Here is a 13,774-nt window from a genome sequence, read left to right on the forward strand (position 1 = left end):
TAGTTGTTTTAATTTATTTGCTGTATTTTCCGGGGAAATGAGCACCGGCTTTTTGCAAGCAAAGCTGATTTAGAGCTGAATCTGTACGTGGGAGAGATACAGGGGCAGAGAGAGCAGATCCGCTTTGGCCTGTAAGCGCTTCAAATATGAACATCGGACTCCGTTTTATATTTAACTTTTTGAGTTACGTGTTCGTAGCCTCCCGGCGTGCCTCACTCCTGTAGCGGTGAGGTGGGGCTGGATGGCTTGAAAAAAGAATGCGGGGGGGGGGGGGGGAGGGGGCCTGTGAAAGTAGCCAGCTAGCAACTGTGTCCCCAGCTGTCCGGCGTAAAAGCCCACCGGTCCGGGAAGAAGATTTCGGCACAGGTGCAGTCAGGTGTCGCTTATCCACCATTTACTCATCCTCTGCTTTATCCACTCCTCCATTTATTTATTTTAAACGGTAGCTCCAGAAAGACGGAGCCGGCGTGCAGGTCGCCGAGGCCGTGATTCGTGTGTGGGCGTGTCGGGCGAACCGGGAACAGGCGTCACCAATCTGGGATGGCTGACCCCTAGAGGACCCCGGGGGAATCGGTGGACGCGGATAAGAAGATTAAACTGTAATTTGTAATAATGTGATATAATTGCAGAGTGTTTGTAATGCTGAGTAAATAATACTGTGGAGTAATGTGTGTGTGGGGGGGGGGGGTTGTATTTGGAAAGTCGGCCGGGACAACCTTTAATTTGGAGCAGCTACTGCTCTACTTTTTCCTGTTAGATTCAGGCTTTATTGTCGTTGTAAGAAGTTTCCATGAAACTAAATGTCTGTGATCCCCCAGCGATACTCTGAGGTACACAGGAATATTACGGGGAAGATGATAAACTAGATTAAGTTAAATAAACAAACAAGAATGTAAAGAATCATTAATATAAAGTATACGAAGGTAGAATATACAGGAGAGGGAGAGAATGTCACACGCCGTTTGCGAGCAGCTCAGGCAGATCTGGCTTGGGGAGTCACAGGTTTGGTATCGTGGATATTTAAAAAAAAAAATGAACCAGGGCAATTAAGGCCAGGATGGGCGGAAGGTGGGAATGGGGTGCAATAAATACCAGCGCATGCAATACCACCTCCCGGGAGACAGGGGGAGACGCGGGCTTCTGAGGGCGGAGAGCGGCTGCTTATAAAGGCCATCCTCTCTCCTCTCTTCTCCTCCATGTCCTTGGAGCTACTTTTTTTAATCATATTTACTTTTCAAAAAAATATGATTAATATCCCTCCTGCGCGCAGCATTGTGATAAGGGAGGGGGGACTATTTGGATAATTGGATTGTTGGATTCAGTAATTAATGTTGGAGGTTAATGATGAATAAATCCATTACACAAATGTACGGATTTGCTCGGAATTTCGGGGGGGGGGGGGGAGACGTAATTAAAACGGGCATAGGAATAATTTGTAACTAATTCTGTACAGTTTTTTCAATTAGTTTTGTCACAGAAAACAAACAATTTGGTTCTGAAGCAAGGTGCATTTGTTAATTAAAGTAAATAATATTTTATTTTTTAATTCTTGTGAAAATAGATGTTAGACGGCAGACATAAACTGGGGATCAATGTGGAGGTTTTATTCTTAATTCCTGCAGAATCACAGGGTCGCCCCCCCCCCCACCCCATTTGGTCCCCACAATGTAATATAGACCTAATCCACACACACACACACACACACACACACACACACACACGCTGAGAAAATTTGCCATTTCATTGTCTGCTGCTGTCAGAATGATGTAGGTCTGGGTGTGATCCTGGCTTAACAGGACGCTGGTGGCTGCCCCCCCCCGCCCCCGCCTCTGTCAGTCACCTTGCTCTGTCCCCCCCCCCCATCCCCCCGCCGCCTTACCTCCCCTGACTATTCCTCCCTCCCATCGCCTTCTCTTCCTTCTCCCACTCTCTCTACTCCTCACCCGGCTACTTCTCCACCCCCTCACCCCATGCCCCCCCACCACCATTGGGTGACCCTCCCCAGCACTCCATCTCTGTGTTCACTTCAAAGCTCTCGGGCCGAGAGCGGCAGGCCAGGCCGGGGTGCGAATGTGCGGAAAGGTTAATGGAGGTGCTTTGAGCACCCATCGCGAGGGGCTGGCGCAGTGCGCTCTCACGCCGGGCTTTGAAGCCGGCCTCTGCGCGTCTGCATGTGTGTGTGCGCGCTGCACCTGTCTGTGTGTACACCTGTGCATGCAAGCGTGTCTGTGAAGCCAGCACTTTCCATTCGTGCGGCCCGTTGTGTCTGTGTGTGTGTGAATCCGCGTTCTGTTCCGTGTGTCTGTGTCCATGTGCGTTTGAGTCAGCAAGGCTGTGACACGGTACCTGGATGCAGATCCCTAAGCCTGCGCTTGTCCCCGTGACAGCCCTGGGACCCCACAGCCCAGTCCTCTGTCCTCTCCTCCGTCTCTGGCCCTTTTCTTTCACAATCCCTTCCTTTTTTCTCTTTTTGCCGTTCTCTGTCCCTCATGAGATGGCTAAACAGCCGTGGGTTTTAGCCATGGACTCGGGGTTCATTGCGGTTCTCGTGCCAGCGGGGGCGGGGGGGGGGGTTTGACGACAGCTTCCTGTCTTCAAACGCAGCCCCTCCTATGTGTCAAGCAGAATCATCCCATATAGGAAGCACGGTCCCCGCCTTGCGTGGTGAACCGTCATCGGGATGGCGCTGGGAGACAGCGGTGAGTCAGCTGGGCCAGTTCTGTCAGACAGGCGGTTCTCGCTGACTGGCTGCTTTGTCGGGAAGTTTTCCTCGCAGGGAAGATGGGTCGGCCCCCCCTGCATGTATCCCTCGTTTTCAGAAGAGGCTCAGGCCGCCTAGGCATCGCCCCGGATGCTCTGAGGCAAATCAACCACGGGGGTGGGGTGTGACCAAGCGCGGGGCAGGCAGGTGGGCGTCGCCTGGCAAACAACGGGGGACCAACTGCTTGTCGGCGGGGGTCCAAACGGCCGTCACGCCGGGATCAGTTGGCCGCCAGCAGGCCCATCGCCGCGGAAATGGCCGCCGCCAGCGCGGGGATCGCGCCGGGCACCTGCTGTCGGCTGCGTTTCGTTTTTTGTTTTTTTATGTTTTCCCACTGTTTAATGATTTAATTAGCAAGCTGCCGTACGAGCTGCGCGTCGGCACTGCGGGGGAGCCGGGAGGTGCCGGCGAGCCTCGCTGCGCTGCTGTCTGCCCGCTGTCGTGGGCTTTGAGCAACACACGTGTGTCTGCGTGTGTCTCGCCCCCATGTGGCCGTGATGATCATGGGTAATGGGCACAGCGACTCCAAATGCTGCTTTTTGATGTCACTGCCCCGTTACCCCTATAATTTTGTCCAGGAAACAAGCATCCTTCTATCCAGCACAATGTTCACAGCATTTCAGGACCATGGACAGAGTTAATAACGCAGAATGTTTCTCTCAGGACCACGGACAGCAACAGTGACCCACAGTGACTCTTGGGACCATGGACAGCGTCAGTGATGCACAGTGACTCTCAGTACCATGGACAAAGTCAGTGATGCAGAATATTTCTATCAGGCCCATGGACAGCATCAATGACACACAGTGACTCTCGGGCCCACGGACAGTGTCAGTGACACACAGTGACTCTCAGCCAAGGACAGCGTCAGTGATGCACAGTGACTCTCAGTACCACGGACAAAGTCAGTGATGCAGAATATTTCTATCAGGACCACGGACAGCATCAGTGACACGCAGTGACTCTCGGGCCCACCGACGGCATCAGTGACGCGCAGTGACTCTCGGGCCCACGGACAGCATCAGTGACGCGCAGTGACTCTCGGGCCCACCGACGGCATCAGTGACGCGCAGTGACTCTCGGGCCCACCGACGGCATCAGTGACGCGCAGTGACTCTCGGGCCCACCGACGGCATCAGTGACGCGCAGTGACTCTCGGGCCCACGGACAAAGTCAGTGATGCAGAATATTTCTATCAGGACCACGGACAGCATCAGTGACACGCAGTGACTCTCGGGCCCACCGACGGCATCAGTGACGCGCAGTGACTCTCGGGCCCACGGACAGCATCAGTGACGCGCAGTGACTCTCGGGCCCACCGACGGCATCAGTGACGCGCAGTGACTCTCGGGCCCACCGACGGCATCAGTGACGCGCAGTGACTCTCGGGCCCACCGACGGCATCAGTGACGCGCAGTGACTCTCGGGCCCACCGACGGCATCAGTGACGCGCAGTGACTCTCGGGCCCACCGACGGCATCAGTGACGCGCAGTGACTCTCGGGCCCACGGACAGCATCAGTGACGCGCAGTGACTCTCGGGCCCACCGACGGCATCAGTCGCCTGCTCTGCGCCTCATGATCAGGGTTGGCGTAACCTGTGAGCCCTTCCCTGCTCCTCTGGAGTCGTGCGTGGCACCACATGGCTGGTGGCATCATACAGACCATCATGCAGTCGGGTTAGGGGCCAGTGCCGTTCAGAGCTCACCCGAATAGCCAGCGGGGTGCAACCCCTGCTTGACAAACATGGGGGGGGGGGGGGGGCAGTGTTTAAAGGGCCTGAAGTTAGGTGCTTCAGCCTGTTTCTCCTACACATTTGACTTTCGTCAGTAGAGACATATTCTCAATTTTACCACGGATAGTACAGAGTTGCCCGGATGTGAATGTTGGCCGTTTCCAGAGTGGGAATACATTACCATACTCCATGCCATCCAGCCAATCAGCACCTCCCGTTATCTCCCGGCAGCCCTGAGCCGCTCCGCGATGCCCTTTGGCCTCCTGCGGAGGGAGCTGTCCTGCGAGGGCTACCCCATCGAGCTACGATGCCCCGGCAGCGACGTCATCATGATCGAGACAGCCAACTACGGCCGCACCGATGACAAGATCTGTGACGCCGACCCCTTCCAGATGGAGAACGTGCAGTGCTACCTGCCCGACGCCTTCAAGATCATGTCACAGAGGTTCGTTGGTTACGCCAATCACAGGGCAAATCCGTTAAACCAGCCAATGGGATGAGATTTGAGTCAGTGATTGACAGCACACAATAGTCCCACCCGTAGTGTGGTTCCGCCCATTTGTTGCAGAGAAGGAGGAGGTGGGTGACTGCTAGTATATGCATGAGTATGAGCCCAGTACTAAAGCACGGTGCCGTTTTATGGGATGTTTTATAGCCTGCATTTAATTTCTGTGTGTTTATCAGTGACTCAGAGCTGCGTGCCAGTCCTCCATTAGCAGGAGTCGCATGTCACTCGGGGGTGGAGGGATGGGGGAGGCAGAGAAAGGGTGAGAAACGGAGGGCGGAAGCAGAGCCAGCGGGGGAGAGAGTAAAGTCTGGGGCATAGAGGAGAATGAAGAGGTGAAGAGGAGGTGAGAGGGTCAGGGAGAGCGAGGGGGTGACGTTTCCTACCGCAGACGCCGTCCCTGGCTGGTATTTTGAGTCCTTTCCCGCTGACACCTCCAAGGGCAGACCAATAAGGACGAGGGCTGACGTCAGCGCACCCCCCCCCCCCGCACCGGCCTCCGTGTGACATAACCCCACCCCTCTTCCTCTCTCTCTCTCCCTCCATCTCACAGGTGTAACAACCGCACGCAGTGTGTGGTGGTGGCCGGCTCCGACGTCTTCCCCGACCCCTGCCCCGGGACCTACAAGTACCTGGAGATCCAGTACGAGTGTGTTCCCTACAGTGAGTACCAGCGCAGCCCGCGCCCTTCCTCACTGTCCCTCCTCTTCCTCTTCACCCCTTCATCTGTCTCCTTCTCCTCACCTAACCCCCAGCTTTCAATAACCAGCTGACAGACACTCGCAATCACCCCGGTGCCACACACACACACGCAAGGACCCCCCCCCACCGCCCCCCCGCACTGCTTCTTCCCCCACGTCTTCCTCTCGCACGCACACACTCGCACAGGGCAGGACGGGCTGACCTGCAGTCTCGCAGATGCTGCTAAACCGCTCTTTTTCCTCCATCCACAGTGAGGCGCTCTAGAAGCCGAGGGAGATTTTCACGCTTGGGGCTGGGGGGGCGGGGGGTGGTAGATGCTCTGTTTCAAAAGCAGAGTGAAAAACAGCTGCTTGGCCGTGGGGGGGTGATCTCCACTCCACCCAGACCCCCGACAAACAACCCCAACCCTACTGAGCATGCTCAGTGCAACCGCAGATTTATCTAGTGCCAAAAACCAAAAGCTTCCCCCCCCCATGAAAATGGAAATTGGGCAGTCAGGGCTTCTGAGAGTGAAACAGATCATGAGGTCCATGTTAACACAAACAGCGTACTGCTTATTTTAGTGGAAATGACCCAAAGCCATGTGCATTTTAATATCCCCATGGCAACACCGAGCTCACCGTTTCTCGGCTGCGGAGCGGGTGGGTGGGCTTTCCGCCACACACATGCCAGGCGGAACATGCTGGAATAGGCACGCACACGGGCCCCTGATCCACAGGGCGTGACGCCCGCACGCACAGATGCACCCCGGCATGCAGGACGCGACATGGCACAAGAGCCCCACCATGCGTGAAAATCTCCCATCAGCCAACTCCCCCCCCCCCCCAACCCCTTCATGGCGTACATTAATCCCCTCACTGTGCAGCCGTCTCCCCCCACGGGACCCGAACAGCCCTCCGACAGGGGTGGGGGGAGGGGCTGAGGGGGAGACAGGGTGGTGTGGATGGGGGGTGGGGGGTGGCGAGGGAGCGGCGTGTAGCTGAAATGGCTGGGAGTCTGGATGAGTATCCTGGAGGACTGAATCAATTTTACAGCTCTTTTTCTTCTAGAAGGTGCCGAGATGATCCTCAACGTCTTACGCAATAACCGTCCTCATTCTCTCTCTTTTTTCCCTCCAATCCTCTGCTCATCCCCAGCCTTCCACTCTTCTCCAGCACCCTTTACCTCCTTCATTAGCACTAATAATAAGGGGGACCTGCATCTCTCTCTCTCTCTCTCTCCTCTGCCTCAAGCTCTGCCGCGTCTCTTTGTCTCCCTCTCACTCCATCTCACTCCGTCTCTCTCGCTCCGAAAATCACTGTTTCGCTCTAAATCGTTATACCTTCTGTCATTATCTCGCTCTGTCAGTCATCTTACCTCCTCTTCCTTTTTGTAGGTTACTGGACGAACTAAACACACACACATCTTCATCTGTTTGAAGTTCCTTATCATACCTGACCCCCTAATTCCCCCCCACAGGGATGGACATAATGGAGGAACCCAAGCCGTGCACCCCCCCCTTCTTTCCCTGTTTCTCTCCGGAAAGCAGGTGGCGTCATTTAGATTCATAGCGTGTGATGAGCTATCTCGAGGACGGTGTTCATAGCTGCGTGTTAGGGCGGCGCCGGAGGCGGGGGGTATGGGGGGGCGCTTCCTGTGCATGCGTGTTCTGCAGGGTACGTCTGCGCCAGCCAGTGCGGCGTCGCTCCCACGGGGGGCCCGATTCACCGGATCGCTCCGCCGACAGTCACATCGGAAAAGCCGCGACTAGTCAATAGATCCTTTCAAGCGAGCAGCGAGTTTGACGCTCGACTCAAACCAGATGCTTAACTCCATGTTTTATTTCACACAGTATCTCGCGGCTACTCATCACAGGAACCCTAGCTGACTTATTTTATATATGTATGCCCCCCTGCCGCCCCTTCTCGCCTTCCTGGGGGCCAAACATATAAATTTATAATAAGTAAAAATAGCTGCTGAGTTGCCAGTTCTTCTCACGCTATAGCTGAGCTGCTGCGTTTGAAGGATTGCTCGGACAGGAAAAACGGGACCCGATTCTTTCGTGATGAAAAGTCCTCCCGGGCTGGAACGGCAGATCGAGCCAATTACCCCGCTCTCGGTCCGCCGGCGCTCCCTCGGGGATCCACCCGGGGCGGCCAGCTTTTCCCCGCGTCTCCGCTTCTACTTTGGATCAGGGGGAGAGCGGGATAAACAGAAACCAGACTCAATTAGGAGCATATGCAGAAAGCCTCGTCCCAAAACTAAATGGTGTGAGAGAGACAGCTCATCGGAGTTTAATTACAGAGATGGAGTGGAGTGGGTGGCCCCGGCATGGCCTCCCCGGAGATTTCTCCACATTAATTAAATTTCGCGCAACTAAACGCTCGCATACTGCCCCGTCTCCGTCGCCTTGTTGTTACCACACTTCATCTGGAGTATTTAATGAAACGTACTTGCTTGTTTGATTCCTTGTTTTTTTTCTCTTTATTTCTAGAGTGACAGATGGAAATAACGCTAAACAGCTACCGGTGTGCGCGGTCTCAAAGACTGCCGAGTTTGGGCGCGTTACCGAGTTTACCGTGAACGTTAAAGTGCACGCTGGCTGACGGGTTAAAAGCCGAAATGTCGTCTGGAACAGCCCAAAGCCAAAGGGAAAAACAACAGCAGGATTTAAAAAAGCCTCGAGTGAAAGCTTTTAAATAACAGCCACTACCTTTTCAATAGATTTTAAAGTGTAGTGCAAACTCGTAGGCTTATATGGTTTAATCTAAATGAGTTACTCAGAATGAAAAGTAAAACATAAGATTTGTTTCATTAGTCACATCGCTCACTTGACAGTTGTCAAACATTAAGGTTATCATTCGCCAATATCATTGACTTTTCCTTGCGGTGCGGATGATTTAATTACCGCTTAAGGCGGATTGTCCTTACAGACAATAAATCGTTTCAGGTAGCAGGGCCCTGTTGCACTGCCGGGCTGTGAACACGGAGCAGAAAAATTGTATTATACAACGACTAATGCAATAGTTGATGAACCCTTTGTTTTTTTCCAGAATTGTTATTCCATCCAGAAAATAAAACACCACAGCTTGCATATTCACGTTCTTATCATGGCGTTTTAAAAAACTAAAGTGCTTTTATATTGAGTTATAGCTATTACAGTGACGGTGCAAAACTGTGTTTTCCCCCCCAATGAAATATGATTACCAACCTAAAGAAAGAAAAGCCCACCTTCCATTTAGAAAAAAAGGTAGAATCGTAAGCGATCCATTATTTATATTAGGTTTTAAAATTATTGCTCTATCTCGTAACCCACTTATAAATAATTCTTTATTAAATCATTACTTTAGTTCGTAAATGTACCTATAATTTAGGCATTAAAGAGGAATTTCCGCTGCCGCTTTTTCGTTACCGCGGGACAAATGAACATCGTGGGCGCGCTCTGGCGCGCCGCCGCACCGCACCCAGATTAATAAATTATCAGGATCAATATCTTAAAGCAAATTTAGTAGTCCGTGGTACCTGGTAGCACGAAAACAAATTCGGCTTTTATATGGTGCGTTGCATGTATAGGCTTATATATTCCGCGAACAGAAGGATCGGACATTAGTTTGGCCTAATATGCGGTTTGCAACATGTGTACATTATTTATTTTCAAGTAATTACGTTTTACGTGACCTTGTAGGCCTGGATGAAAATTAATTTAAATAGTCTGTCACGGATAACGTCGGAATGCGACTAGGCTCTTGCGTGTATTTAATTTATAAGATGTAACGCGTTTATAAAAAAATTATTGGGTACAAGAAAAGTCAGCAAAGATGGTGAGCATGGCGTTTCCAGAGTGAAAGACACGTACCCAAACGAGGGGATGCAGTATTTACCTGTGACAGGAAGAAACAAGCAGGGTATTTTAGCGTAAAGATCTGCAGCTGAAGTTCGTTCTAATCTGAATTTGTTCATTTGAAATGCGTACATCTAAGACGTCGGTCCCCGTCTCTTGCGTTTTCGGAAGATAACCGGGAAACCAATTTCACAGGGCCGGGAGCGCAGGAATTGGGCGCTCGGTGTTGAGCAGGAAAGTCGCGTTTTGCGGGTGCAGCGGTGCGCGGAGCAGAGGTTGGACTGGCGAGAAATGGAAGGACACGGTGGAGCTTGTGAGTCGCTGTCCTTCATCCTGTTCTTCACCTTCCGACGGGACACGGGATACAATAAAAATCGCAGATAAAGCGACTTCCGCGCTATGTCTACAAACTTCCTGATGGCTTTGGCTTAGTCGCACTGTAAGGTAGAGGGATAGATGGGGGGAAAAGGAGAATGAAACCATCAGTCTTTGCAAACACACACGCAGTCAGCCTGGGACGATGTCGGTGGGGTCTCCCGTCTCTCTATGCTAGCCATGCTAATTACCACCCCGGTGATTAATTGGATTTGTCAAGCTGCTGAGCAGAGGGACACGGCTGTGGATGTGTGAGTGCTGGGAGGAGGGCGGGGAAGGGGGGCCCCGGCCTCAAGGTGAGCGAGTGGATCAGGCCCGCAGATCCTGGAGGAGGGACCCCGACTCATGCCTGCTCCCACCTGGGGAGTGGATGAGAGCATCTTCAATACTCCCTTTTCCTTGCTAACAGCCTTACTGTCTATCTCTCTCTTTCTCCCTGCCACACCTTTGCAGATGGCAACCTCTGGATCTCTCTCCCTCCCCCTCCATCCCTACCCGTCGCTGTCCATTTTCTTTGTCCCCTTTCATAGGTCTGAATGCACCCCGGATTTGCTCCGAGCGGCAGGCAGATGGAGCGAAAGCAGGACGTCAGTCATTGTTCTCCCCGCTCGCGAAACATTAGTGTGCTTGTCACCTTTCTGTACACCAGTGACGGGTGCTCAGGATGGGGGAGGGGGAACCTGCGGGGTCTTTGTTGTGCCCTGGCTTTCGGGCGGATTGATTAAACTCGTCGTCGACAACGGTAACGTGAGTCGGCTTTTCCTAGTAGGAGATCAGATGCTGCCTGGAAATCGGCGCAATCAGAAAATGATTCACTAGTGAATGCGATGGTTGCGGTTGCAATTCTTTCAGCCGTGGCTGATTTAATGAATCACTCGAGTCGTGGTGGTACCATTAAAACACCCCCTACACCCACCATTTCAGTACTTTGGGGGGGAGGGGGGTAGGCGTGCCTGGATGGGGGGCCTTGCTTGTACTGCACAACGGCACCCCTTAATTGTATGAAACCTGTAATGAACAAGGGATATATTCAGTCACAAGGGGTGGTGCCGTCATTTCCACACACGCCCGCCTCGGAGAGTGGCAGCGGGAGGCAGTGAGGGAGGGGGCAGAGGGGAGGCTTTCCTGGGCGCGCTCCATCTCAGCGTGAGACGGACATATTTCCGCACCCCAGGTGTCCCGGACTGGTTGGGGAGGACTGGGCAAACATCTGTTTCCATAGAGCACTGGTCACCGCACAGTCGCCCTCGAAATGGATCGACACCAGACTGAGCTGGCGGCTCTATTTAGTATACAGATTTAAGCCCCCCTCCCATTCACCCCCCCAGGCAGATTCAAGACTGACCCACTGATAGGAACAGCTGTAGCTGGCTGGTTTAACCAAGAGGAGAATACAGCCAAGAAATACAGCGTATTAAAAAACAGCACCAGCAGACAGCCATGCTCCTGCAACGGCAGCTACGGGGAGGGGGGCTGGGGGGCTTGAAAAGACGAGGCGTAACGAGGGAATTGAGCTGACGAGGCTGGCCCGGCCTCTGATTGGTCGTCACGCCTTTAGTGGTCGCCCGGCACAGCGATTAGCTGTGGGTGCAGCGGCTTCTGGTCTGTGTTTGGAATCGAGATTCCCTAATTGCGTGGCTTGCCCGAATCGGACCTCTGTCAACCGCTCTAGTGACCCATTGTTCTCATTGTGGGTTTAAGAGTAAGAAGTCTGTAGCGTTTGCGAAGCGTCCGCACCTTGCCTTCTCCGTTTTCGTATCATTTCATAAAAACAGCGTGATCACGCTACTTTTTCACTGCACTCCATTGTTTTAACGACAAAGCGGGCAGAGTAATGATCAAATATTAAATATAAAATCATTTGCTGTGTTCGGCTTTACTCGTATTTCAGACGTTTTCAGAAAATAATACACGAAAAACAACAAAATGCGCATAAAATTCAGCATTAAAAAGTGTCAAATATATGCAAATGAGAAATATATAAAATTTCAAAGCTTTATTTCCATTTGATGTATATAAGCAGAATATAGAATCCAGGTGGTTTTTCTAAGTATTGTATTGCAAAACTGGGTCACAAAACTGCTGATACTTTGAAAATGGCACTTAATAAATATTAAGACTGGACTGTAGTTTGGCATCTAATTTTTATTAAATGTTTGCATATTAAACTATTAAAGCTGCCTGCTTTAAAAAATGTATGTCATTACCAGAAAATGATTAGAAAAAAGTACAAAAATAAGTCTTTTTTATATAAAAAATAGGAAGAAAAGGGTGGCTGGCTTAGAGCCAAAAGAAAAGATCAAATTGAAATGTAAATCTGCACGCCGGAGATGTACAGTGCAGTGGGTTTGCTGCGATTGGCAGCCGGGCCCTGAGGTGCCGCTCGCCTCGCAGAGCCGTTACCGTCGATATCGTCTGCCGACCTCTTGTTTTTTTGGCCTAAAACTGGTGTAAAATATTGACATTTGGAGCCGCACACTGAAGATGTTAAAAATGAAATACGGAGAATGTTTCTTTGAAATTCAGGCATGAGTGAAGTGTGATAGGGATCAGAGAGGGACTCTGGTAGGCTTCACAGCAAGGCCTGCTGGGAATTCGCATCTCCTCTTCCTCCCATTTGTCCGTTCCTAACACACCTCTCTCTCATTCTCTTCTCCCTCACAGTGCGGAGGAGGAGGAGGAGGCTAAATGTTTTACTCCCTGACAGGAAGCCAGATGGAGGACCAAGAGGGCGGACGGGATGGGATGGGGGAGTTGATTTTTGGGGCATTTGGGTGGAGAGATGACGATGGGTGGAGTTGGTGGGTGCTTGGGGTGAGGTTGACAGACTAATCTGAAACGGAAGTGCGGATTTGGGGGCTGGGACGGGGCTGATGCTTTTTCATGAAATGCTCACCTTTGTATTTAGCTCCGATATGCATCTGGGTCCATCCTTCCTCTGAAAGTTGTCTGCTCCTGAGTGAACCAAACCGCAGGCAAATAACGTGAATTTAAAAAGAGAAAAACGAACGACAAAAGGACAACTTTTTATTTAATCAATTTTCTCTTTTTTCCTGCACCTGTTTTTTCTTTCACTCTTTCTCTCTCTCTTTCTCTCTCTCCTTCTCTCTTTCTTTTCCGATGCTTGAATAGAAGTGGATCAGAAAGGTAAAGACCACAATGAACATAACACCACAGCTCGCCCTCCCCTCCTATCCTCCCTCCTCTCTCCTTACTCCTGCGTTACCTCCCCTTCCCTTCATCTCTCCCTGCCCTCCTCCCTCTCTCCTAACCCAGCACCTTGTGTTGTGGTCATGTTTGATGTTAATCTTACCCAGCCCTGTGCCCCCGTCTCTCTTTCACGCTTTCTCTCTCTCTCTCTCTTTCTCTAACACACACACACACTCTGTCTCTCTTCCTTTCTTCTAACGAACGCCTCGGAGTCTCTCCACATGATTCCCCGAGTCCTGCCATACGGCATCGCCTGCCCAGCTCATAGGCAGCGGCGGCGTTAACCGAGACTCAAACTACGCATTTGTGTGGGGGCCCCCTGTTGGCCACAAACAGTTACTACACTAGGAGGGGCCACAAAGTGACTTTTTGAGTGGGGCCTCACAAACAACAAGCCTGTCTCTGCTCACAAACACACATAAATCAGGATGTGGATACACACACACACATGCACACAGACACCTGCACAATCAGGGGCTCCAAATGAAAAAGACTGGCAATGTCGTTTAATTAGGGCCCTTAATTGAAGCCATGCACTCAGCTGCATGCAAACACACACCCCCTGTGTTACTGCAGGCCATGTGGTCTCTCCCCCACACATGGAGGTGCATCGCCCCCCCAGCACTGAGGAGGTGTTGAGCGTCTTCATAACCCTGGATTTTATTGA

At 51.8% G+C, this 13,774-nt stretch overlaps 1 protein-coding gene across 4 annotated transcripts in view; it reads left to right on the forward strand.

The window, feature by feature from the left end:
* LOC111849201 (adhesion G protein-coupled receptor L1-like) overlaps nt 1–13,774 on the forward strand; it is a 70,691-nt gene that overhangs the window by 26,222 nt on the left and 30,695 nt on the right. For all 4 annotated transcript variants that reach the window (XM_072705189.1, XM_072705190.1, XM_072705191.1 and 1 more), the window contains 2 exons: nt 4,727–4,940; nt 5,554–5,663. In XM_072705189.1, the coding sequence (XP_072561290.1) occupies nt 4,727–4,940; nt 5,554–5,663 (324 nt within the window). The remainder of the gene's footprint in view (nt 1–4,726; nt 4,941–5,553; nt 5,664–13,774) is intronic.

The sequence above is a fragment of the Paramormyrops kingsleyae genome, chromosome 22 (genome assembly GCF_048594095.1).
Source record: "Paramormyrops kingsleyae isolate MSU_618 chromosome 22, PKINGS_0.4, whole genome shotgun sequence".
Taxonomy (NCBI): domain Eukaryota; kingdom Metazoa; phylum Chordata; class Actinopteri; order Osteoglossiformes; family Mormyridae; genus Paramormyrops; species Paramormyrops kingsleyae.